General features: G+C 40.9%; 1 protein-coding gene across 4 annotated transcripts in view; it reads right to left on the bottom strand.

The window, feature by feature from the left end:
• The window catches only part of rasgrf2b (Ras protein-specific guanine nucleotide-releasing factor 2b), a 75,090-nt gene that overhangs the window by 18,807 nt on the left and 29,549 nt on the right, over positions 1 to 26,734 (bottom strand). For 2 of the 4 annotated variants that reach the window (XM_078170617.1, XM_033620090.2), the window contains exons 4-17: positions 20,820 to 20,909; positions 19,361 to 19,497; positions 18,512 to 18,628; positions 17,254 to 17,333; positions 14,207 to 14,400; positions 13,975 to 14,084; positions 13,771 to 13,889; positions 11,582 to 11,742; positions 11,395 to 11,461; positions 10,720 to 10,856; positions 8,010 to 8,092; positions 7,411 to 7,659; positions 4,188 to 4,280; positions 1,585 to 2,075 (exon numbers count right to left, since the gene is read on the bottom strand). In XM_078170617.1, the coding sequence (XP_078026743.1) occupies positions 1,585 to 2,075; positions 4,188 to 4,280; positions 7,411 to 7,659; positions 8,010 to 8,092; positions 10,720 to 10,856; positions 11,395 to 11,461; positions 11,582 to 11,742; positions 13,771 to 13,889; positions 13,975 to 14,084; positions 14,207 to 14,400; positions 17,254 to 17,333; positions 18,512 to 18,628; positions 19,361 to 19,497; positions 20,820 to 20,909 (2,128 nt within the window). The remainder of the gene's footprint in view (positions 1 to 1,584; positions 2,076 to 4,187; positions 4,281 to 7,410; positions 7,660 to 8,009; positions 8,093 to 10,719; positions 10,857 to 11,394; positions 11,462 to 11,581; positions 11,743 to 13,770; positions 13,890 to 13,974; positions 14,085 to 14,206; positions 14,401 to 17,253; positions 17,334 to 18,511; positions 18,629 to 19,360; positions 19,498 to 20,819; positions 20,910 to 26,734) is intronic. The other 2 variants (XM_033620087.2, XM_033620088.2) reach the window with 1 other exon arrangement.

Here is a 26,734-nt window from a genome sequence, read left to right as displayed (position 1 = left end):
AGCAGCTGCCACTGACAAACACACACAAATATATTTTATGTGTGTGCACATGCTAATGAGAGTCTTACTGCAGCTTGTCCTTGCTGTGCTGCTTCAGATGCCCTGACACTATATCTCTCCAGTCTGAGAGGGCTGTTTAACACCACTATTAGAAGATCTGAGTGTGTGTGGTGGGAAGACTCAAGCACACAAATGTGAGCAGATAATGATGTCCCACCAGGCGCCTGTTCTGCTCTAAAAGGGAGCACTTCACACTGTGCCATTTGACAAGTGACCTCCAGCTCTTCATGAGCATTTCAGCACACCAGTAAGACTATATGTCGACGTTCAGCCATAGACAATATCTTAATGAGCTAAGTGCAGTGTAGAAACACAGAATGAGAATATGAATCATCTGCAGATGCTTCACAATTCTGCCCTTACATTCCCCCATAAAATAATTACAATCATTATATTTTTGTATAATTAAACCTTCTTGAAATGCCCACAGAATATCTCTGTTGCTTTCATAAATATTATGTGATTTTTCTTTTTAAAGTATCTTTCGAATGAATTTCTAAAAGCAGGTCACCACTTAAGCCTTTCAAAATGTGCTATTTAGTGAGACTGGCTATATCCATATTATCAATAAAGTGTTTATGTACAGTAGGACTGGGTATTGATCCTCAATACTTTTTTGGTACAGACCGTAATGCGTCTGTGGCACTTAAAATGGAAAACTGTCAATACTGAAAGCTGGCATTAAATGATTTTTAATCTGGTTTAGGAGTAATGTGACACCTCCTGAACTCCCTACCTTCTTATCTTGCTACAGTAATGTGGTAGTGTTCTCCAGGGGGTGTCAATACATGGAGACATCACTGTTGGGTATGGCTAAAGGTAAAAAAAGCTCACATCTAACCACATCTAACCACATCTAACCACGTCATGATTCTGAAGCAGGATTCATACTTGTGTGTCAGCTCTATGCAGAACTTACGCTGTAGCCTACACACGTGGCCTACGCTGTTGTGAGCATTTATACTTGTGTGGTGGTGTGTCTGTGTCACTCTGCAGTTACACCTCCAAAACACTAGTCGGTGGCGGGGTTTCTGTGAAGTGCTGTAAAATTTAGTTGACTCAAAACACACCCAAAAAACACATTAAACACACATTAAACATGACTTAATAGAGACAATTTCAAACACAAGTACACAAATCGGCTTCATTATAACTCAAGGCATTCAGAGATGAAGCACTTGTCTTCTGCTAGACACATTTTCCCCACAAATAAAACATGCTAATGTTTTTAGCACAAGCCTATGGCTTTTTACATTGTATGAATTAGCCTAGCAGCTAGTGAACTTCTCTCTACTCATCACATTTTTGGGGAGGTGCAGGTCAGGCTACGGTGTAGGATATGGCATCAATGAGTGTGGTTAGAGGTCAAACAGACTTTACACTTTCAACCTGAGAGGGCAGTGAAACACTGCTTCTGCATTGGCACTAATATACTATATATATACATTTTAATCAAACCTGGTCTTAATACTCTGTACAGCATAAATGTTTTTGCACTGTATTGAAGTGGAAACTATAGCATACCTCTGCGGATGCTCCGTCTCAGTTTGCCACAGAAGGGATCGATCTTGGGCACCTCCTCCCCCTCTGCTGATGAGCAGGGACTCTGGTCCGGAGATGAGGGGATGGGAGGAACTTGTTCGTGCAGTGGCTTATTGTTGTTGGGTGGAGGAGAGGTGGATGAAGGAGGAGGAGGAGAGGTGGCGGTCGGAGTCGGGGTCTGAGGTGTCGGAGTTTGGGGAGTGTAGGCAGATGTGGGGCTACTGGCTGCAGACTGGGAGGTATTGTGGTTGAGGCTGGAGTTGGACAGAGGACTGGTGAGGTCGAGGCCTCCGACCCTGGCAGTTATGGGTGAGTGGAGGGAAAGCTTTCGTGTTTGGACAGGGGAGGAGGTGCGGGACGGGATGGACAGAGGAGGTGGAGAAGAGAACTTGCGGCAGAGACGAGGAGATTTGTCGTTTATGTGCTCACCACCTCTGTTGTTCTGGTTGGTGGCAAAGAACAGCTCCAAGGACCTGGAAAGAGCAAAAAAGCCATTTGTTAGCAAAATAATAGGATATTTAAAAAAAGATGGAAAGAAAACGTGGAATTGCAGCAGCTCAAAATAAGAGCTTGTTTGTCCGTGTGCCTTAAAGAGTAAAAGTTTCACTAGCAAAATAATTTTGTCAGATATTTTTTCCTGTTTTAGAGACATTAATCTGGTTTAGGGTCAAAATATTGTGTATTTAGAATTCATAAAGAAGTAGAAAACAGTGTCTCATAGAAAAATTTCTAATTTCACAGTACACTGGAGACCTCAAGGCATTCAGCGTTACATTCGAGGCATTTAGATAATCCAGAGTGGCTTATAATGAGTGGGCACAAACAGTGCAGTCAGAAAATATTAGAACAGTGACGCAATTTGATTGGTGTTGTGTCTGTGCTCCGGCAGACTTGGTTGGAAATAAAACAATGTCTTTGAGGTTTCCATGTATCCTTCGGCTCTAGTTTTAGGGTGTTTACATCCACATCAGATGAATAGTAGGAATTTTAGAGCTTTGTATACATGGTTCCCAATTTTTAATGAACAGGAAGTAGTAGGACAAGTTATCATAAAGTTAAAGCTGCTCTAATTGTTGTCTTTATAAATTCAAAGGATGAAATTACTACATGTAATGTGAAAGAGGTCTCACATATACTGCCCCATCCATCTCCGGGTGGGATGGATGGGGCAAACAAACTCAACATTTTCACCCAGGAAACTGCTGTTTGTGCCCCGTGTGAAAACAAAAGCCAACGTTGACTTATTTTAGCTTTCGTACCACATGCTCTCAGAAAGCTGTTTAAAATGAAAAAGTTCTGATAAAACCCACTGTGCACTACCTAGAGCAGCACCAAACAGCAGGTGGGCAACTAGGCAACATAGCTGAATATTTTGCAGCTAAAGAGCTAGGAATTTTCCTTCAGTTGGTGGTGACCAAAACTGAGCTAAAAAAAGAGTGGACACTGGACATACACTTGTCAAATGAACATATCAGAACTCCAAACTTATGATAATGTTGATTTGTGTACTACGTGTGTAAAAAGCAACCATGTGTTGGCATGTTTGCCCTCTCTTTTTAAGGTGCTTTTTCCACCAGTTAACAAGTTAAACATTTTGTCGGTTAAGCTGAGATCGGGTGACTCCAGGTTTTAAAGAGTATGGTCTGGGCCTGCTCTATATGAAAGGTATCCTATGATAACTTTTGTTGTGAAGAAAAATGGACTTGACCAGTGGAGAGAGAAAACTTTGCTATTTTGGATGTACTGACTAATATTTAGGAATATTGTTCTGCTGCACTGACCTAAACTCTTGGGTCCATGTATGGAAAGGGTCCAATTAACCTAAAACTGTTCAGCAAATGTGTATGTGAACCCCCTCAAAAACCCTTAAAGCTGAAAGTTTCCAATCTTTTATCACAGACTACATTTGGAACATTTAAACGCCTTATTTACCAGGCAATGAAAGTGCCAAAGCTTTAATCAACAAGCATTTTGCGGTGACATTAACACTGCTCAGAGAGTCATGTGTACAGAGATACATCAAGGGAGTAATCATGTAATCATGCACTGATAAACACATCCATCATTTATTCACACAAGTTATTCAGCAGGAAATAGAGGAGCAAATCGCATCCCAGACTGAAAGAGGAGAGGGAGAAATGAAAGGCAGATAGAGGAAGGAAAGATACATGAAAAGCCGAGAGGAGGGATGCTGAAAAACTTTGAAGCAAGCAGCGGAAGATGCTTAAGAGAAGGACATAAAGCAGACTGAATAGGAATGACAAAAAGGGATCAATATGAATACAGAGAAATAAAACAGCCTTGAGGAAGTGATGCTCCAGTGAGAGAACATGCTACAGACCGGCTGCAGATTGAAGAAACTATTTCCCATCTCTCATTCCCATCTACATATCATCAACCTAAAATGTTTCAAACAGGTGAAACTACAACTACTGGGAGTTTTTACATTCATATAAGGAGATAGAGATAGCAGGTTGATTAAAAAGGGAAAGTCATGCATCAATGAAGTGTCAGATCAAGAACAAGCAGGAAAAGTTGGAAAGAGACAGCAAGAAAGAGGACAGAGAGAGAGAAGAATCGGTTACTTGGGCTGATCCATGGCTATCTTCTTGATCTTCAGACTGTAGTCGGGACAGATGGATGAGATGGACAGACGATCAAATGAGTGATACCGCACCCTGTAGTTAGTGGGGACATGAAGAGATAGGGGGATGGATGACACAGAAAAATGGTTAAATGGATGAGGGTGATGGTTGGATTGAGACATGAAAATGCAGAAGAGGAGACAGAAGATAGAAGATGGCTTGAGGGAAGATGATGGAAGGATGATAGATGAATCTCTTGGAAGAGGAAAGGTGTGTTTGAGGAGGAGAGGAGGCAGCATGTGAGGGTTCATTTCCCGAATATCAACACATGCATGGGTGGAAAATCCAGTGTAAAACGGTTGCACAGAGAGAGCTGTGTTAAAGTGTGTGTACCTCTGTGTTTATGCATTTATGAGAACATGTGTGTGTCCCTAACAGTGGTACGCAGGGAGTCTCTAACGGAGACTCTAAAGGGGCAAAAATTAAATGGGGGTACCTCTTTGATTAAGGAATAAAAAAAGTAAGAGGTATGTGAGCCAAGAAAAGGGGGAATTTGGGAATTTCCTGGGATCCTCCAACTGAAGTGCCTCCCAAAGTTCAACCTACTCATTTACAAAGGAGTGAAAATCTCAGCAGAGTTCTGCACGGGTCTGATTTTCAAGATCCACGCATATTACCAATTAGTTACGCAACCCGACCCCCAAATACAAGATCCATGGACTGACTTGAAACCACAAGTCCTATAATAACCATGCACTGTTCAAATAATTCAGTGAGGCAGCAAGTTTGAAGAGATCATTTAGGGACATTTTATACATATGTGAATAAGATAATACATTTTTAAACAAAGGTAATTCAAGAAATACAATTTAAATCATGTTTTTTTGCTTATTCTCATAATTATGACAAGCACATCTTCACAGTGAATGTGTCTGTTAGTAATGCGTCTAACTGAAGCAGCTCTCATATTCCAGCTGGTGCAGAGGACAGCCAACACACAAAGCAGCCAGAGGATTCAAACAATTACACATTAAATTAAATGATTAATGCTCACTCAAAGACTTGGAAAAATTAACAAATGCAAGATATAATATTCAAAATTCTAAGAGAGCCATTAAATGTAAATACACAAGGTTAAAATAAGGCTAAGAGACTACAGCCGTGCTAGTGGCCCTGAGGCTGCACTTACAGCAGTGCTTTCAGCTAAATGCTAATGTCAGTATGCTAACATGTTCCTGTGTAGCAGGTATGGTGTTTTCATAAACAGATAGTAAACAAGCAAACAAACGGCTACCTGACAGCAGATATTTTCTGCTGGGCAGCAGACATGACCACAGCAAAGAAGTGTCATCACATCATCAGTTGTGCACCTCAACATCATCAGGAGTTTCGGCCTTTATCACAAGACACCTTCCGCTGAGGCAGGCCTACCACAGGCTGACCAGGCCTGGGTGTGTATCAGAGGGTTGGCTCCTCCGTGGTCACCTAGGGGCCCAGACGGGATCCTCTCTCCTCAGTCATAGCCAGTGACTGCACCTCTTAGCTGTATTGGCCAGATCCTCGACCACTTTCCTCTGGGCCTGCCTATTAATCTCAAGTTCCTTGAGGAGCCTAGTGGTGGATGTAGCTACAAAGCCTCTACAGCCCACCTCGATTGGTCGCACCTCAGCTTTCCAGTCTCTAGTCACCGCTTCAGTTATGAGATCAGCATAGCACAATCCCTTGCATTCAAACGCCTCCTCCATGGCATACTCCCAGTCGACAGTTAGGACTTCAACCAGACAACTAGGTCTGGTCATAAGTTGGTTGCTGCTATCTTGGGTGGAACAGTGAGGCGCTGGCCCAAGTCAGCATGCATTTCACAGTCCCTGGCTCCATGTAGCAGGCTTGAATCAGAAGGCAAGAGGCTTGTTACTTGTTTTTCTCCCTCCCAGACAAACGATGCAGACCGGTGGAACTTATGCTGGGGTTTGAGAGGCATGATGTTGGTGGTTAACCCCTTGGTCTCAAGCTCAGCTGCCAAGCACTTAAGTTCCTGGTTGTGCTACCAGGTGTATCATCCCTGTGTAAGGCTGGTCTTGCATCCTACCAGGATATGCTTAAGTGATGCTGGCACAGAGCACAATGGACAAGCAGGATCATCTCCAAGCCAGAGATTTGGGTTGGCAGGAGAGGGTAGGACATCAGAAGTGGCCTCTCTCAACTGCTTCCCATCCCATACCCTTCCCTGGTAAATGGTCACTAACCAACGTATTGGCCAAATCAAAGATATGGACCTGATGACAGCACTAGATGAAAAGTCAAAGGATCATCATAGTCATGAGAATTCATCCTCTGGGGACCATGAATGTCTGTACACATTTTTATGGTAATCCATCCAACAGTTGTTGAAATATTTCAGTCTGGACTAAAGAGCTGAGCCAACTGACCAGCAGAGAGTCAACATGGCTAAAAAGCACCTTCAAAAACAATAAATCATGTTCCTTTAAAACTTTCTATTGTACTGACTCTCTGGTGGATGGAGGAGAGTAAAAGAGTTAAATAGTGGAAGGTTTGACTAAAAGGATATCTGAGTTGCTCATGTGCCCAACTCGAATGGCGTTAGGGGAAAAATGAAGCAAGTAAAGACCTTAAGAGCAGGGACTTGCCCTGACAACCCCACTGCCCTTCCTGCACACCTCTAGTCTCTGGATGAGTCCTCCCTGTTCTCTTCCAGTGAAGGCAGCCACAGGCCACGCTGAGTTAGGCTTTACTTACAAACCTGCCCTGGGGCGGAGGAAAAGACAAAGCTTTTCCAGTTGAAAAGCTAAATTAAGTAAAGTTGAGGAAGAAATATAAACACACAAACATGATGCAGCCAGAGACCTAATAAGAGAAGAGAGCATGAATAAAGCAGAGAGAGAAACTCCTCATCTGACACAGTATATTCCTATAGCGGTGCCAGAAACCATGTTGAAGCATCTGTTCTGTTGGCCTCCACACAGGCTGGTATGTATTTCAGCCAGTATGTAGTCAACCTTGTCGACAGAGAGTCCAAAACACTGACCTACATCTGACTACATCAGAATTCAACAAAAAGAGAGAAGCTAAAAATCACACTCAGAAGACTCACTGCATTTTTCATTCATTCATATATACAGACACATAAAACCAAGCAGTTGTGTTTGAGTCAACACCTTTTCTGTGTGTGAGAGTGCGTATTCGTGTGTTTGCATTGTATGACCTGATAGGTATGGAGGAGAAGGGCTTCTTGTAGATGTCGGCCAGTTTATCCATGACCACCGTTGCCGTGGTGAAAATCCTGTACGTGTGCAGGAAGGTGTTGAGGAAGTCTATGGAGAGGAAGCGCAGGTCGGTCAGCCTCTCCAGCAGCCGCTCCACGCTGGCGTAGCGGATCTGGGGGACCTTGCAGGAGTTGAGCGTCTTGCTGAAGCAAATGTCAACATCATCTTTATGGAGACGCACATCGGATCTGATGGATACACACGTACACACATACACACACACACAACCGAGCATGGGTGACTGCTGGGCTGCTTTAGCAAGGAAAAGGTTATGAAGTAGCTGAGCAAAAAACAGCCAAGTACAAAAGAGATAAATGAATAAAATAAATATCCATATATCCCAAAGAAATACGAGTGGATACCAAAATCACATTTGAGCAGAAATAAACATTTAAAAAAGCATAAAACATACAGCCTAACCATTTATTGTACATCAACACGACTGTAACATTTTCACCCAGGTATGCTTTATCATATGTTGTTACAAAACTGGCATGAAGAGATGGGTGCTCCTCTTCACACACACATTCATACTTACTTGATCATATGAGGCACGGTGACTTTAGAGTTCTCCTCAAACACACTGGTCATCAAGCCATTACAGCGGATATTATCTATACACTACAGACAGAGAGATAAAGTGAAAGAATGCCAGTATGAGTGGGGAAAAGTGAGAATGTTTGCTAATTACTTTTATTTTAAAGGAGCAGTGTGTAGGATTTAGTGGCATCTAGTGGTGAGAACTGCAGATTACAACAGTCTGTAACTTCTCCTGTTTGCCACGCATGAACTCCCAGTTAGGATTCCTTCAGTGCAGAGGACTCATAAGGCCCATTTATGCTCAACGTTAAATACGGATCCGGATACGGACGGAGCCTTCTGTCCGTGCTCCGCGTTCATTTCGTCCGTATTTCTGCACATTTCAAAGTTTACGGATACGGGCCAAACGGAGCAGTACCACCGGGAACCGTGGGAGCAGTGTTGCCGTCACTACCCGATACGTAGCTCTAGTGAGACACGAGGAAGAAATAACAATTCAATTTCTCTCATCGGCAGTAGTAGAGAAAAGAATTCTCCGTCCTCCAGTCGCGATGTATTTAACGGCCTTACCGACCACCGCCTCCTACAACGCTGCCTGTTTTTGTCTTTTATGCAAGAGGTACATTATCAATATCTCCTCCACAGTCGCCATGTTTGTTTTTGAGTTTGTTGTTGTCATAAACTTTTGATGCTGGGCTGCCTCCTTGTGGATATATTGGTTAACATCCATGCCAACGTAAAGGGCGCATGGAAGTATGTGGGCAGTGACGGTAACATCATTTGAAACGGACGTATACATTTTCGTACGTAAAGGGAGCATAAATGAGCCCTTAGTCTCCGAAACAAATGGAACGGGTGATTAAAACTGGTAAAAACACAGAATAAAGCAATTTCTCTTTACAAATTAGTGTTTCTCCGATTCGGTTTGGCACATCAGACACAGGCGGCTTGCCCACCACATGCTAATGTGTGCTCAACTTTTTTCTCTGACAATCTAAGATCTAGACATTCAGGGGCAAAATTATCCACAGAGGTCTCATCTTCTCAAAAGAAATGAACTAGGTGATTTAACCTGGTAAAAACACAGAATAAAGCAGACTTTGAAGAACGAAATAGTAGTGTGCTTGAGGACCATCTTTATCGAGAAAAAACGCAGGTGCTCTCGAAGAAAAGACGCCTTAAAGATAGACTTTCAGAACATAAATACCTGATTAGGACACAGTATGAGGACAACCTCATGGCCAAACACTTCAGAGAGGTACATAATAGCAATGATTCCTTATTGAGAATACAAGGCTTAGAATCAATACAGATGTCCATTAGAGGTGGAGATTGTTTACGCAGACTTCTTCAGAGAGAAACTTTTTGGATTTTTAAACTCGATGCAATGATATATCCTGGTTTAAATTAGGAAACTGGTTATACACCCTTCCTTTAATTTAGAAATATCATTATATGACAAGTGATCTGCTCTTGCTATTGTTCATGATTGATGTCTTGATATTATTCAGATTTTTTTTTAATCATTACTGTTTCTTAGTTATTATTATCATCGTCATCATCATTATTATTATTATTATCTTTTTAATCACTGAATATCATAGGACAGAAACACTACACCTTAGTTTATGTTTTCTGTATGGTTACATTGTGTATTTTTGACATTTGGTTGGTAATTTTTCATTTTAGTACATGGATTTTTTTTGTTTTGTTTTGTTTTTGTAAACACTTGTGGAGGTGTGTCATTTTCAAAATGGCTTCTCATTGTAATCCATTGCCATCACCCACCTGTGCTCACTTATTAATCAAGATGGGGTGACACCCCTTACCAAGCTTATAAAATACTTGCTTGACTCCTGCCCACTCTTTTGCACCCTGACGAAGACCTCAGGGTTGAAACCGGTCAGTGTTTTGTTATAAGCAGGTATGTTTTGAAATAAAGGCTTTTTGACTCAATTCAAATGCATCTGTTCCTGCTCCACACATAAGTGCCTGAAGTTCTTTTTTTATTCTTCTTCCCACAGAATAAAGCAGTTTAATGTTAAAAATTGTTGAGGAGTGGCTGCTAACTGCGGTGTCTGACATGAAAACGTGAATGGGCCTATCTAGAGCCAGTGTTTGGTTAATCTGTTCTTGGCTACTGTAGGAAGAAGGACCTTATAGATGAAGACCTGCTCCCTATGTAGGTTTAAATGGTGATTTCTGTCTTTTTTCAGGCAATAATACAATGTAAAAAAAAAAAACAATTATTATATTAGATTTCACTTGTGCCAATATATCCTCCTGAATCTTGCACTGGACATTTTAAGCAGATAAAATACAATAGATTTACTTTGAAATAATCTTTTCAGCACTCATTTATTTATCTGTACACTCCCATTAAATTATAATAAATGCTAAAAATTGTTGTCAAAATACTTCAAAAGTATGGTTGATAAAAAAGTGAGGGAAAAAGAAGCCATTTAAAGCTGTCAATGTATTTCTTTATAAGAATTAATCCAGTCTGACATGCTCGTATGGTGCTACTCTGTTTGTGAAGCACTGAGGCAGTGAGCTGAACTCGCCCCTGGGGAGCTGCACCCGTGTCTGTGTTTACTTATCACTAAGCCTTCTCAATGCCCAGCGGAGACACGCTCTTGCTATTTGGAGGTTCTTGTTATTTTGTGTTTGTCTGGGTGTGTGTGTGTTTGTGTGGCTTTGTGTATTACCTGGCTAATATCACTGGTCCATGCCGCCTTCTCCTGCCGCGATGGTGCCAGTAACACCACGGTGAACGAAGGTGTGTCTGCTGGCTCCACTACCAGCTTAAAGTCCAGCTGACCAAACACCTGACCGCCAGATTTAGCTGTGTGATAGAGGAAAAAGATGAAGCTTTTTTACTGTCCTCTCAGTTATGATGGTAGTAAAAATGCATGTGCTTACACACACACACACACACACAGGGTTAATTAAGCGAACCTGCTATCTCCATTCTACACACCCCTGAGGCTTAAGTGTAAAGGTGTGTGTTGAAGTGTGCACATGCATGTGATTGTCTCAGCAGTGTGTGTGTGTGTGTGTGTGTGTGTGTGCGTGTGTGTGTTTAGGTGTTTCATCAATCTCCCTATTCACAAAATAAATCCTCAGGGAAAAAAATAAAATTGGACAAAGATCATCAATGTCAAAAGATCAAACCCTGACATTTAAAGGGGTAAGCATCTGATATTTAAAGGGAAGTCATTTCTAGACACTTATCATCTGACACCTAATTAACCTCCATGAGTGGTGAAGGGCCTAAATGGGCCAATAAGAGCTGTGTGTGTGTGTGTGTGTGTGTGTGTGTGTGTGTGTGTGTGTGTGTGTACCAAAGCAGCCACACCACTTCATGGATGTGGTAAACTTACACTCATCGTCGCTGGCATCTGGTTCCTCTATGAGTGTGCAGTCAATCAGGGATAAAACTCCACCTTGCTGCAAGAGTTTCACACCAAATATCATCAACACTTTACTGGAATTCGGCTTAAAAGTCAATAAAAAACTTAATTTCCACTTAAAGATCTACTTAAAGTACTGAGGTTAAGGTACTCTCACCTTGAGGAGGTGCAGTTTTCCTCCAGAGCTGCGTGTGCAGACAAGAAAGTGTTTGGTGAAGAGGAAGCACTGCCGCTCCCCTTCCTTTTTTAGAGAGAGAGAGCCCAGCCGGACCTTACTCAGCTTCCCCCGCTCCACCGACGGCAGCTGGATCAGAGAGCCTGAGGAGCAAGGAGGGGCACAGGATTACACTGTATTTCATTAAGCTGACACTAAGCTGAGGGCTGCGTTTGTTAAGCATCCACAGTGGCACAAACAGACGTGTGTAAAAAGCAACATTTCTGAACTACTTATTTCTGCACATGTGTATTTTGTGAGATGTAAGGAGAAATTATGAAGAAGGAGATCATTAAAACAGTGGCATGAACTGTATCCCTGCTCGTAGCAGTACAAACAGACAGGCACCTTGGATCAAGAGAAGACTTGCACTGTCAAAACTGGTGCGAGCCCTTCATGTTAAGTGACCTCAACAAAACAAGAGATCAGACATGGTAGCTCATTAGAGTTTGCACACTTGGGGCATCTGTTAATTAAGAGGTAGAGCCAGTTATCATTTAATCGCAAGGGTAGTGGTTTGATCTCCGGCTTCTTTTCTCTGCTTGTAGAAGACACTGCGCACCAAAACGCTCCTAATGAACAGGCCTGGCATGGCAGCTCTGCCACCTTTGGAGGATGAATGTGTGTGTTAATGGGTGAATGGAAGGCAAATTGTAAAGCACTTTTTCTGCTCAGGTAGAAAGGCAGTTCATGGTATGGTGGTAATGGACCTGCACTTGTATAGCACCTTCCTAGTCAGCGCTTTTTACACTACGAGTCACATTCACCCATTCACACACACATTCATACACTGGTGGCCTAGGCTACCATACAAGGTGCCACCTGCTACTCAGTTTTTAACACACTCACACAGTGATGGAACAGCCATCGGGAGCAATTTGGGGCCAGTATCTTGCTCAAGGATACTTCGACATGTGGACTGAAGGAGCCGGAGATCAACCACTGATCTTCCAATTGGTGGATGACCCGCTCTACCTCTGAGTCACAGCCGCTCTCCATTCAATGTAGCAATTAGCATCTTCTAATAAACACTGGCACGGGTTTGAGTTTGGTGCCTTTCTCAAGAGCACATCAACAGTATAAACCTTTTGCAGGTCTTGGACTAGTGCCTTTATTGGACTGTCTCTCCAGCTACTTGTTGCTGGAAGCAACTGATGATAACTACATCTACTGTAGTGACTAGAACTATACTTTAGCTGCTACTGGTTGCTAATTGGCTGAATTGTTTGGACGTGTACTTTTTTTCTCACAATGTTCATATAATTTCCAGTAAGTGTCAATAAATACAGTCTTATGAATTGTAATGTGAGCACAGTTGAAAACTGTTTGCTTCCTAACATCAGCAACACCTGTGCTAACAGGCATGAACTTAAATACCATGGCCTCCCTCAGCCAGTGACATAAGCCACCTAGTGGTGTGGCGGAACATGTGGCTCTAACATTTACAGTAGAACATTTTTGTGCTACATTTGAGGTTAATGTGATCAAGAATTATTTATTTTTTTCAGGCTAGGCAGGCTGTTAGTTCTGGCTTGATGACTCCAGGCTAAGGCTTTGGCATTGGAGGCAATCTATTTATCTCCGCAGTAAGAGAATGAGAACTTGATAATAATAAAACATAAAACAGAACTTGTAGTGGATTTATATTTACAATTGTATATTATATTACATGAATTTTGCATGCTCTTTTGCCTAAAGCAATTTATTATAAGTGCACTGTAGGTGAAGACAGTACAAGTGCTTAGAGGTTTTTCAGTTGGTACGAGGGATTTGGTTTTATCTGACGGTTTCATGTAGGAAAATGCAACATTGTACAAGAAATGTCTGTTTTGAAGTGCTTGAAGATATTCCTGCTTTAAATTATGCTTGTTGTTACTATTAATCAGAATGATGTGTTTGGGAAGCACCGAAGCCAATTTGTAGAATGGCATTTTCAGTTGGGAAGGTGACAAAGAGACAAATCTCCAGCTGTAGAAAGTGTTACAGACGCTAATGTCATGATTCAGTGACTGAGCATCACCGAGGAATTATTTCTCTGCTCTCAGGCTGACAGGCAAGAGGGTCTTACTGTCAGGAAAACCTCCAGAGCGCTGCTGTCTGGTGAGCAGTGCTGTGACCTGATGACGACTTACCCTGCCTGACAAAGGTCTGGCTGGTGTCCAACAGGATGTCACAGCCCTCCACTATCATCCTCTCTATGGCCAGGTTCTTCCTGATGTTCTCCGTGTCACTCACTTCGTCGTGCATTACTCTGGCCACACACAAATACGCCAGTTACTTCATTGTTCAATATCAAGGGTCAGGAAAGTTGATAATTCTGACAATCAGACACATACCTGGACAACTCTTCTAATTTGGACTTGGCGAATTCAAGACTCTTGCGCTCCACGTGCTCATGAGGCGTGTGTGCCAATAACTCATGCAAGGTGATGATGTAGCGAGGAATCTTTTAACAAAGAACAGCAATGTGGAGAAAAGATATTAAAAGATGAATGAATGACAAAGGCATTTGCATTTGTGCTAAAATATGTTTGTGAAAACATGGCTGATGTAGTGCCCATGATCTACCTGGAACATGGGGTATGTGAGGAAAGTCTCAAGCATCCTTCCCTCACAGGCAGCGTTAGACTCGTACTGTTTCAGCAGCTTGTCGAAGTCTCTGTTCTGCTTACAGTTGGCCAGAACCTGCAGGCTGTACTGATGGTTACGCACAAACTCCTGATAGATGTTCAGCATGGGCAGCAGGATGTCAAACAGGTCAGCTAGAAACAAACACACACACACACACACATATATAGGCTCTTTATACATATTTATATATATAGTGTGTAAGTCACATGACTGAATGCAGTCAACAAGTATTTGCCACTAGCAGTTGGTTTCAGTCATTTTGTTGCTATGGCAACCACTGCTGGCACAGCTCTGCAGTTTTGTCAGATCTGTGACTAAGCAAATATTGACAGACATATTTTATCTACTCCATAAATGCCCTTGTTGTGCCATTATCTGCTGGTAGTGTTTTTATTATAGCTGTTCTGTGATTGTTCATTTGTGATTGCTCGATGGCACTTGTGGTGCGCCAAAAAAAAAAAAAAAAAAAAAAAAAAAAAAAAGTTCAACTCAGTAAATGTCTCTTTCCAGAAATCATGACCCAGTTACTCAAGATAATCCACAGGCCTTGTTGTGAGCAGTTTCATGATGGAGCTATTTTCTGTCTTCTAAACTACACCTGCCAACCCTATCATCACACAGCAGTAGGTGCGCATCTACTGCTACCTCACCTAACGTTACTCCTCAAGGGACAAAAGCCTCTCATTCCTGACTAGATGCATGCTTCCTTCTGCGGTGTTGTTCAGAAGAAAGAAAAGAGTTCCTACATGAAACTGCTCACAACAAGGCCTGTGGATTATTTTGAGTAACCAGGTCATGATTTCTGAAACAGGGACATTGCAATTTTTTTTAATGAATTGTTTGACACCACAAACATGTCGTTTAGTTTCATCATATTGAAGAGAAGGCGGACAACTCTCTGACCAATATCTCCAACACTCTCACTATCACATCGAACAATATAGATTGATTGATAGCACTACAGACAAGAGGAAATTTGCATTTTTGGTTTTGAGGTGTCCCTTTAAGCATTTTACTCTCCTTACTTTTACTCTCATGCACTTTTTGTGTATGTTTCTAGATTAAATACTGTTTTGTGCTTCTTATGGGGACTAAATGTTGATGTTTTAGTTGTGACAGCATAACTAGTTTGGCAGCTATTGCTTAATTTTGGGGAGGCCACTTTTCTGTCTGTGATTGATTACAATGATATATTGTATATGCATGCAACCTGTTTTATGTAGCCTTGATTCAGTGTACCATGCATTTCTCTTATTACAAATGCAAAGTCACTTACTCATCACTACATGCTTTATGATTTGGTGGGTTGGATGCCATTGACCACTTGCAGACAACACCACTACTATATCTTTATCTATAAAGCAATACTGAGCAAACTTCTGGCCTACCTCTGCACCCTTCTGTGTGTCAGCTCTGGTAGTTACCAGCTACACTCCTCCAGGTGGTCCAAGCTTTTTAATGTACCCCAGGTTTTAACAGATCTAGGGAATACTGCATTTTCCTACTCTGCACCTTCGACATGGAACAATCTTCAAAACGATCGAAAATTAGAAACATTTATGTCCACTGATGAATTTAAGGGCATCATAAAGAATGTGGTGACAGAGACATGTGCTTGTTTTTCTTGAGGCCACTATGTTTGAATAGCTGATGTTTTATTGTGGATTTTTGTTGCATTTTAAATGTGTTTTGATTGGCTGCTACTTCGGCCAGATCTCTCTTGTGAAAGAGATTTTTCAATCTCAGTGGGACTTCCTGGTAAAAACAAATAAATAATCACTCTGGTCTAATTCTCATTGTTTCTCATTGTCTAATCGTGTTTTCACAGTTTGACAGTTACTTCCACTAAAAACTTCAAAGGTCAACAGATGTCATTAACCTTTATTTTAAGTGTGCTTAGCTCACAGCATAGCTGTGCGCCTACACTCACAGTGAGGGCAGAAGGCCAAGGTAGAGGATTAACAGTCAAATAAAGAAAACACAATTTCATTTACTAGTATAAATTCATTCAAGTCAGCCCCATAATGGTGAGGCAAACTACAAGAGGTGGAAGGCCTGTGGCAAAGGTAATGTTAGGAGGATATTTTAAAACTAATGTAAGCTTTTCAGTTGCTGTGAAACTGACTCCTTTAAACCAAATCCAGTTAACACTGTTTTGATACTTTCACAAGTTTCTTTATCAGTCATGTTTCATCTTTATTTAACAGCAAGCAATTTGTTTAAAAGGCATCATCAAAGTGTCGAGTCTTCTTAAAGAATGAATATAATTTATGGGACCCTCTGAAACAGCAGTGGATGAAATAGATGTTATTTCATGATTCACTGCAAAGAAACAAATGACTAGATTCTCTGTTTCTCAACTTAAGAGGATAAAAGAATCAAAATTTGCAAGAAAAGGCAAACACAGATTTAGAGAGCCTTCGTTCTCTCAGTCACAGATGGATGCAGTTATTCGTTTGAACACAGTCTGTGTCGAGTTAAAAGCATCCTGTATCGGAGACTAAATGTTTTAATAACATTTTTAACAATGTCAAAAAGGGAAGCGATCTTTTCTGAAAATTCTTCAGAGACAGATTTGATTGAAAATCTCCGTTCAGCATCAGCCTGAGGCAGAGCGTCAGATAAGGCTGTTTAATCAGTCGACCCTTTTCTTTTTGAATTTGTCACAAGCAATTTGCTACTGTGTCTTTCAGCAGTCTGTTTCCTAGGTGATGCTTATCTGACGAGGGTGCTTCTGTTTTAGGAGGTGAATTTGTGGGATGCCTTCTGGTCTGGGTGGTCATTGTCTGTCAAGACAATGAGTGTGCCTGTTGCTGACTGAGATAGGGAAATGAGCTTGTGTGTGTATGTGTGTGTGAAGGGGCAGTAAGACGTCATGACAGATGTCTGAATGAGACAAAAATGGACCACTGAAAACCTGACCTTGACGTCACTGAATGGCTGCACACAGTGTGTATGTGCGTGCTGTGTGAGTAACAGCTTACCCAGCACCAGAGTTGGCCAGTTGGCTATCCTCGCCTTCAAGCCTTGATGGAAAATCTCATGTAGGAACATGATGGTCTCACTGTAGACACAGTGTAAACGTAGTGTGAAAACAAAATGACAAAATGATTTTGTTTTTTGTTTAAATTCCTCAGCATCTGTCTCTGCTTGTCCCTCCTGCATTGGTAATACTTCAGTGATTCAGATAAAAGCGTACAGCAACCTCTGGGGCAGCAAAACAAAGCCAACACAGAAGTGCCAAAAACTGCAGTTCCTCTAACAACCACTTGGGGCTGGCACCTTGAGCAAATCAATCCCCTTAAACCTGCCCAACTTTATAGCAGAAATAAATATGTTTACAGCCTGGTTCAAAAAACTATTTTGGTCTCTATAGTTAATTTCAACATTCATGATTACTGTACAGGGGGTATATTTGTATACAGCTCATCCATTTAAATGTTATTAAGACTTAAAGTCATGCATAATTAGGGCACTGCTGCTTTAAGTGACCACTGACAAGTTGCTACCACAGTGACAACACTGGTTGGGTAACGTAATGATTGTGTAACCCCAGATTCACAGATTGTAGGCATAGTCGTAGCTATTTTTGTATGTCTTTTCATTTAATGAAAGTAAATTATAACTTTTTGTTAATCTAAAAGTCTATGTCAGTGTTTGGTTGCACTAAAATACCTTCTAAGGATTCAAATGTCTAGTTTTTGTGATATATGGAGCGACACCTGCAAGCTAGTTCAGGCAGTCAGCTTAAGCTGCACTGATTCATACACACAGGTCATGCGTCACTCTCAATATGTCATCTACAAACACACCCTCCCAATTTGGCGGTCTATTTAAGATGCAAAATCTTCCCAGCTCTTTCTCTGCATTGTCTGTGCCGATGCTGCCCTGCATCAGTGCTGCTGCTTGCTCTTTCAGCCCCACCTCCACCCCAGCATCCACCTGCAGGCTCCAGCTAAGGGGGGGAATATTTAATCATGACGCCCAATATCTCATGTAAACATATCCGCTGGGAGCTATGAGGCCGTAGTCTAGACGCCAAAACTCTAACTCAAACAGCCAGAGTCCCCTCCCTCATCTCGTCCATTAAGGTCACTTCTGGCTCCGAAAATCAAACATGGTGACGGCCAAGATGCCAGACTTGAGGCTTCAAAACAGGAGTCCAGAAACCAATGGGTCATCATCACTATTATTTTATACAGTCTATGGTTACAAGCGAAGATGGATAAAACATCTACACACCTGTTGAGGAAGATGGTGCTGACATCATCATGGCTAATGGGGGGTTTCTTGGAGCTGGCGGCCATCCTCAGAGGTCTGAGGAAACAGTTGACCAGGATGTAGAGCTGGTGGACGTACCTGTCGTCACACACACATGGACAAACTCTCAATGACAAAACCCTCAAATGTATCACCTAATAATGTCTGGGTTTAGACTTAACACTGCGATATAGCTTCAAAACACATACAGTATATAAGCCAATATGTTCAATGAATACACTGTTGATATTTTTAATAGTTGTGTTTTGTAATAAGTGCAGGCCAACTAATAATGTTGTCCTAGTTGGATAATAAAATTTGCTGAATGTTTTTATTTGTTCTACTGTTGCTGAAAGTAATGAATAATGAATGCCTCTTCCTGTTCCTGTTTGCCCATCACTGTACAAACACGTTACTCACTGTCACTTAACATTTTTGGCGATAGAAATATCTTTTGCAATTTGCAACTTGAGATAATTTAACAAGCTATACCTATTTAAATAAATGCCACACTAGTAACTCAACTCACGCATGAGAATGGGAAAGGCCTGCAGGGTTTGAAGCAATGGTCTGCAGTTTGTCAATATTTTGTGAAACGTGAAGCAACCACCATCCACAATCTGCGTGTAAGCTGTGCTCACAAACTGCATACACCCAGTTTTGTCTTCCAATCGGGGTCTGATAATCTGACTGTGATTCAGTTTAATCTAATTTATTGTATATCGTGATAAAGTAAGTCTTCTAAAAATTCTATTGAGCACTGACTATATAACTGTGAAATACAGCTTGGGAATGTTTGTTATGGTCATGTATTGCAAAGCGTTAGCATACTCTGTCTCTGCCTCCACCATGTTGAAGACGATCTGGTTCCTCTTCCTCATGCTCTCAGCGTGAGGAGAGCAGATGTAGTCCTGGACAATGATCTTCCACTTCCTTCGACAGAGCCAGCCCCGCATGAAACTCTGCACCTGAGGAAGCACAAACAAGGTAGACACAGTCATACACATGGAGGGTGTAACACTTGCAAGAAATCTCAGGTAAAGGAGTACTTCACCCACAAAAAGACCATGTATAAATCAGTGAGTCATGCCGTGTTACCTTGAATTTGTGAAGAAAATGTTGTTTTTCTCATGTGCCTCCACAGGAAACAGCAAACATATTAATTCATTGATTGATTGTGGACCACATTTAACAACAGCAAACTTGTGCAGTATAACCAAAGTCTCATTTATCCAGTCATACTTCCCACACACATTTTCACTAAGGCTGCCCCCTAATAGTCGACCAAATGTTAGTTGACCAAGAACTGCTTAGCAACCTCAGACGCTGCAATCTTGAAAGCCGGTACACTAAAGGCACAAAAATAACACCCAGCGCCCAACATAGCATTTTCCAGGTGGTTAAAGACGCAGCATGTGTACAGCCCCTGATTTCCAGGGCTGGTACCTGTGGTTATTCCACAGGCTAGTTAATAACATGTCGGGCAAGAAATCCAAAGAGTGGGATCATTTTGAGAAGGTGAAGGACGAACCCAAGGTGATATGTAAACTCATCTTCATTGGTCGACTACAAACATGACGTATCATTTGAAACATGGAAGTAGCTACACGCCCATTAGCCGACAGTGTCGAAACAGGCAGCTCGCTCAGTGTGTGACGTGCACTTGTAGATAAAATATAGGCCTATATTAATGAAGGTTCATTAGTAGGGTTTGGTATTTCTCTGTAATGTAGCACAGTGTTAACAATGTTACTGATACTATTCTTTCTCACACCTTCAACTCAAACCATTGTGTTGCCCCGCCCAAAATATATCATTTAATAACTCAATTAATATCGTAAACATGCAGGCGACTAGTTGACTAATGGCCCTAAATGACAACTACTGGTCGATTGGGAAAATTCTTAGTCGGGGGCAGCCCTAATTTTCGCCAAAACATGTATCCATGCTCTCTTCAAAGTCAGACTACAATATTCAGCTTTTTTATCAAACAAAATGTATGTGTTTGGGAAGTACTGAATATATGACGGGATAACTGAGACTTGGATTATACTACCAGCTGGGTTAGAGTTTGTAAACGGGTGTTTTGATATACTTTTGCTGTTGTTACATGTGGGTCGTAATCAATCAATGAATCAATATCTTCGCCGTTTCCCATGGAGGCATACAAGAAAAGGTTTTGAATTCAGTGTTAAAACAACATGACTAACTGATTTAAAAATGGTCATTTAGTGGGTGAAGTATTCCTTAAGAAACTATGAAAGACGAAAACATAAAAATATTTACTTACCTTTTTAATCTTTTTGATATCCGGGTCTTCGTTTTCATGGTTGACATGGTAAGGCCGCATTCGCTCCTTAGTTTTGTTCAGAGCTATAATCTTTAAAGAGAAATTTAGTCAGAAACAATATGAGCATAATGTGGGTGACTTAATGTCAGCACAAAAGAGACATTAAATTACAGTAAAATCACATTAAATAGAAACAATGGTCTTCTGAGGTATAGTAGGTAGGTAGTAGATTTAATCCATGAGGTTTCTACAGGGATTAAGAGTAATTTGGTTGAATATGGCATGCAGTGTGTGTTCAGTTGGTGTGTTTGCACCAGATAGACATCAGACTTCCTTATCTTAGACAATCTGGTTCCTTTATCCAGAAAGAGAAAATGACAGAGGAGGGCTGCTATCAGCTGGTGACAGTAAGCAAATTAAGGCTTAAATGTGCCTGATCACCTGTAGTGCATCCACGGCACAGCAGTATAATCCTCATGTAAGTATAATCCGCTGCAGGGGAATCTATTTTAGCACAAACCAATCTATGGAAACCATAATATGAATGCCTTTTAGAGACCTAATCCATTTAATTATGACAGTTCTTGAGTTTAAAGCCATGAGATGCTCCAACTCTTCACACAGCAGAGTCAGATTAGCCTTTAGACATGTGACATTTACTTGCTGCAGGTGAGAAAAGCCAGCTGTCTGCCACAAAGTTAATGTCATCTTCCAGGTTTAAAAGCAGAGGCATACACCAGACACATCATGAAGGGAAAACGCCGGGCAGACCAAACTCATAATGTTGCTAAGCTGTGGGAAAAAAAATCTCATTTCACGTAGTAAACCTAATAATAGACAGCACAACTTCTCTTTAAATAACAGTGATGACTAACTTCAAACATAGTTGGTAAAAGGTTTTTCTTGGCAACGCTATCCTCAGTGAAGAAATGAACCCAGCAGAGGTTACGACTGGCTCCAGTACTATATTACTTCCATCTATTTGTTTTTTACTTTCGGGCCTCTTGACAACATCAGTTTATCACAGATGGAGAAAAGCATGAAAGATGAAACCAAAGCCTTTTCCAGCCACACACTTTCATCTTCATTTTCTTATTCACTAGCGCTATCATGCAAATGGCAGAAGTGAGGAGCCAGTCTGCCAACTGTTGACAGTTACAGTGGCTAGTTGGTTTAATTATTCATAAACACGGATCAACACACACATAAACAAATAAACAAGAGTATGTTTTAATGAGATGGATCACCGACTGCACACTGGCTCTCAAAGTCTAATCCTTTTTTCATGAGCAGGCCAATTACACAGGCAGATGTTTCCTAATATAAAATGTCTGTCGTTAGCATTTTCATTATCAGCAGGGCTCACTGTGTCCTGCCAAAGAGATATAATCACAGTGTGTAGCAGGGAGAAGCTTCCACACTTGTTGCTCTGAGGGAGAATTACAACTAAAAGCAGCCTAACAGGCTAATCCATTAGTGTTATTTCTTCCTGAAGACAGAAATAGCCTATACAAACAAAACATAAAATATATCAGCCATTATTGACACAGATGAGCCGAGACTGGACTGGAAATGGTGCTGGAGCTGTGATTTGTTGAGATGTTAGCAGCTGGCCAAGCAAGCAAACAGCTTCCTTTGGGGCAAACTGCTGAATTCAATTTCGATCAAGCACCTGTACATTTAGAGTCACTCTGCAGACCAGTCGCCTGGAGAAAACACTGGCATTGTACATTCCTGCAAACCACAAATAAGCCTATGTTACATTTGTACGTTTCATATGTATCATATCAACGTTTTAAAGTAATGCAGGAAATGAGCTGACTTTTGACTTAGCCTGCCAACCTGCTGACCACTGTTCAAGACCAACAAACAAACAAAACTGGTTGTGTTTTAGCAACTTGTCACTATTTTTCCAACAGCTTTTTTAGACCAACAAATGTGGGTTTTTCTAGCGAACCATTGCTGTTTTTTCCAGCTGGGATAGCACCACGAAAAGCATGTCATTTAAGCCAAAACATGATTTCTTTCTCATTATAACCAAGTGGTTTTTGTGTCTAAACATAACCACACTTTAATGACAGCCTTGTTAAAATGTAAAGAAACTACATATTTCTACTTGTGCATCAGCTGTATGCAGACCCTACGCATTAGCCTACACACATGGCCTATGTCATTGTGGGCATATATACTTGTGCGGTGGTGTGTCTGCTGCAGTTACACCACCAAAACCCTAGTCAGCGACAGGGTTTCTGTGAAGTGCTGTGAAGTTTGTTGAAGTTGATTCAAAACACACATTAAACATGGCTTTATAGCGACAATGTCAAACACAAGTGCACCTATCAGCTTCACTATAACTCGCAGCATTCAAGAATTTATCTATTGCTGGACACATTTTCATCACCAATATAACATGCTAATGTTTTTAGCACAAGCCTATGGAATTTTACATTGTATAAATTAGCCTAGCAGCTAGCAGACTTTTCCCCATACTTATAGGAAGCCAGGAACATCATCAACTTTAAACAAAAGTAATGTTTCAAAATTCAGCTCCATTACGACTCACAAGGTTCACTGACAAAACAACTGTCTTATACTAAACATGTTTTCCAAACAAATATAACATGCTAACGTTATTAGCACAAGCCTATAGCATTTTACATTGTATAAATTAGCCTAGCAATGAGCGGAGATTTCCTCTGCTCATATGAAGCCAGGATAAATCACACACAAGACTAAAATGCTATTCCTGGGTTAGGGTTAGAAATAGTTTCAGTGTGTAAAAATAGACAGGAGGTCTGTATCGCCGAAACGTGTAGTTACACCGGGGAGGTGCATGTTAGGCTACGGCGTAGGGTACAGTGAAGGCTTGAGGCAGAGCCAACACTGTACGTCATCCATTTGACGCAGAAGTATAAATTCTACATTAGTCATTAGTTTGAGGTCCCACACTTTAATACATTCAGCCTTGTACTTGCATTCGGCCATGTCGTTGAGCGAGTTTTCTGTCTCTGTCAAGCAACTGTTGGTTAGTCACTTTACAGCAGGAAACAGCACTTCAAAATAAAAGCTCTATGCTGGAAATTCACTGCACTTCAAAATAATGTGTGCTTTTTTACAAATTTGACGTTTTGACATGAGTCACATGTGGTCCATTCCGATTGGACCCGTAACCCATTTTTGGACCACGACCCACCAATTGGGAATCGCTGCACTACATAATAATGTAAAAATATCAAATATTTGCTGAAACAAACAGAGCAACAGTTTTCTGGCAACTGGTGTGAACTCTGGTGTACTGTCTGGCTACCTATGTGGCAAGAAAACATTTGCAAAGGATTAGCTTATCTGATACAGGAGAGGCACTTTTTTAGCAAATATCTGATTAGCAATTAAATCTTAAAAGACAATGGTAAAGCTTTATTTTAAAGGTGTATAATGTTGGAATAATTTCCCAATTTATTTAGGTTGGAAATAATGGTGTTAAACATTCTTGATGAAGGTCCAAGAGGACGCAAACATTAGTGTTATCAATAAATTGTGAAGCTGAGCAAAAGCAGTGTGCAGGATTTTGTGTTCAAAGACTGAAGTAATATTTTCCCATACATCTGCATCCGAGACAGTTTGATATGCAAATACTGTACTTGTCTACAATCTAGGTTTGGATCAAACAACTATGTTTATTGCAGAAAACTTTCACAAAAATCATTAGAAAACTATTCATAAATGACAGATCCACAAAATAAGGTGTTACAAAAAGGATCACTATTACGGATGACTTCATCTGGGAGTCAGTTCTCAAACTCATTGGCTAGAATTATGGTTGAAATCAGTGTTACAATATTAATAAAAGAAAATCTGACACCGAGATATTTACCTCCTGATGTGGCAAATTAATGCAAAATCATATATCCGATTTTAAAACTGGTATCTAATAGAACAAATTGTGTCCTGCTGTTTTTCATGACATGAAACTGTTTGTAAATGTGTGAAAGAAAAGTACCAAATAACTGACGTGACGTCAGTGAGTAAGCTCACTTATTGTTTACTTCAAAAACAACTTCAGCTATTGATCTAATTAGCATAAACCAATAATTACCTGCTGTCACTTGTGTGTGTGAGGGAGAATTGTAATTAGTTGTGATTAACAATGTTGCAGAGGTCATTTGTGTTTTTTGTGCCAACGCGCACATCTGATTCACCATGCTGTGACGGCAGAACAGAAACGTGTTGTGTTCGATAAGCGTAATGGTTTGGCAGCTGTTTGCAAGGAAGCTGATGGACTGTCTTTATTGAGCGGTGGGCTTCTCCACCTACGCCTGGTGGTGAATGAGGACCGTTCAGATCCTCCTCCTCCACTGCCACAAACACAGCTGTGAGAAGACGCACACACTGCATGCCCAAAGGGATATTTCTATGTGTGTGTGTGTGTGTGTGTGTGTGTTTCCTTTCCTTCCTATGGAGCCATGTGGGTGCCTGTTTTATTTGAATCATTTACATGCAGAAGGATGAACATGCAAATGCAATGCATTCCTCCACCAGTTACATGTTATTCCAGTGATCAACAATGGTCGGCCATAATGCCCACAGAAATGCAGTAACATGCCAACAATAGTATGGAAGAAGAAGGCTGCAAGCATCTAAATATAAATGTTATTAATGCACTATGTCAGACATTCAAGACATGAGCTTTACAAGTGTTTTAAAAGAAGGGACGTGCATTTGTTAGACTTCAAGAAGACACACAATTAGGGCTGCAGCTAACGATTATTTTCATTGTCGACTAATCTGTCGATTATTTCTTCGAATGGTCGACTAATCATTTTATTGAAAAATGTGTTAAAATGTTGAAAAATGTCGGTCTGTCTCTCCCAAACCCCAAAATGATGTCATCTAATGTCTTGTTTCGTACTCACGCCAAAGGGTTTTAGTTCACTGTCAGGGGTGATGGTGTAAAGCTGCCAATATTTGAACGTATTGTAAGAAGCTGCAATAAGAGTATTTTGGGGTACTTTTATAGTACTTTTATATGAAAAATGACTCAAACTGATTGGTCGACTACTAAAATAGTCACCAATTATTTTAATAGTTGATTAGTCATTGATTAGTCGACTAATCGTTGCAGCCCTACACACAATGTGTTTCACGTCCTCTAAATGTTAACATAACATATGAAACCTCCACCAGGTACCTCTGACTTAGAATATGGATCAATATCCCAACAAGACTAAATAACTCTAAACCTAGGTCAAAAATGACACTATTTTGGTTTAAATGATGAGCTAATATGATTAAAAATAACATCACATTGGGCAAAAGTAATCATATTTTTAGTTTAATTTATGACCCAACAAAAATGTACTTCAGTCAGGAACACTTTTGTCTAAGAAAACTTTATTTCCATTTGCAGCATTATATTTGGATGTATGGCTCTGTTCTGGGGCCTCTGTGCCTTTCCTAGGCCTACACAGGAAGCCTCTTCCACGTGTAAAGCCTGAGGCAGAGATAACACACCTCACTGCCCTTCCATGTGCCTACATGATCAATCAGCTGCTCCATCAGTTGATTGGCTGTTAGAGATCAGTTGATGTAGCTGGGATGTGAGCTGAGCTTGCCATTGTGTCCTGTCTGAACTAATGCAATGCTCAATTTGTGGCACGGTTACTGGGTCAAAATAACCATATATTGGTACGCCTGAAAAACCCAATGAAATAATATAAATAACACTAAAACTAGGTTGGTGCTACGTTGACCCAGCACTGGGTCTACCACAATCGACCCAAATGTTAAACCCCAGTGCTGGTTCAGTGTGGCACCAACCTAGTTTTAGTGTTATTTATATTATTTCATTGGGTTTTTCAGGCGTACCAATATATAGTTATTTTGACCCAGTAACGGTGCCATTCATACATTTATGT

Source organism: Epinephelus lanceolatus, chromosome 9, assembly GCF_041903045.1.
Source record: "Epinephelus lanceolatus isolate andai-2023 chromosome 9, ASM4190304v1, whole genome shotgun sequence".
NCBI lineage: Eukaryota > Metazoa > Chordata > Actinopteri > Perciformes > Serranidae > Epinephelus > Epinephelus lanceolatus.
Note: the sequence above shows the minus strand (reverse complement) of the source record. Positions and strands in the feature narration are given on the sequence as shown.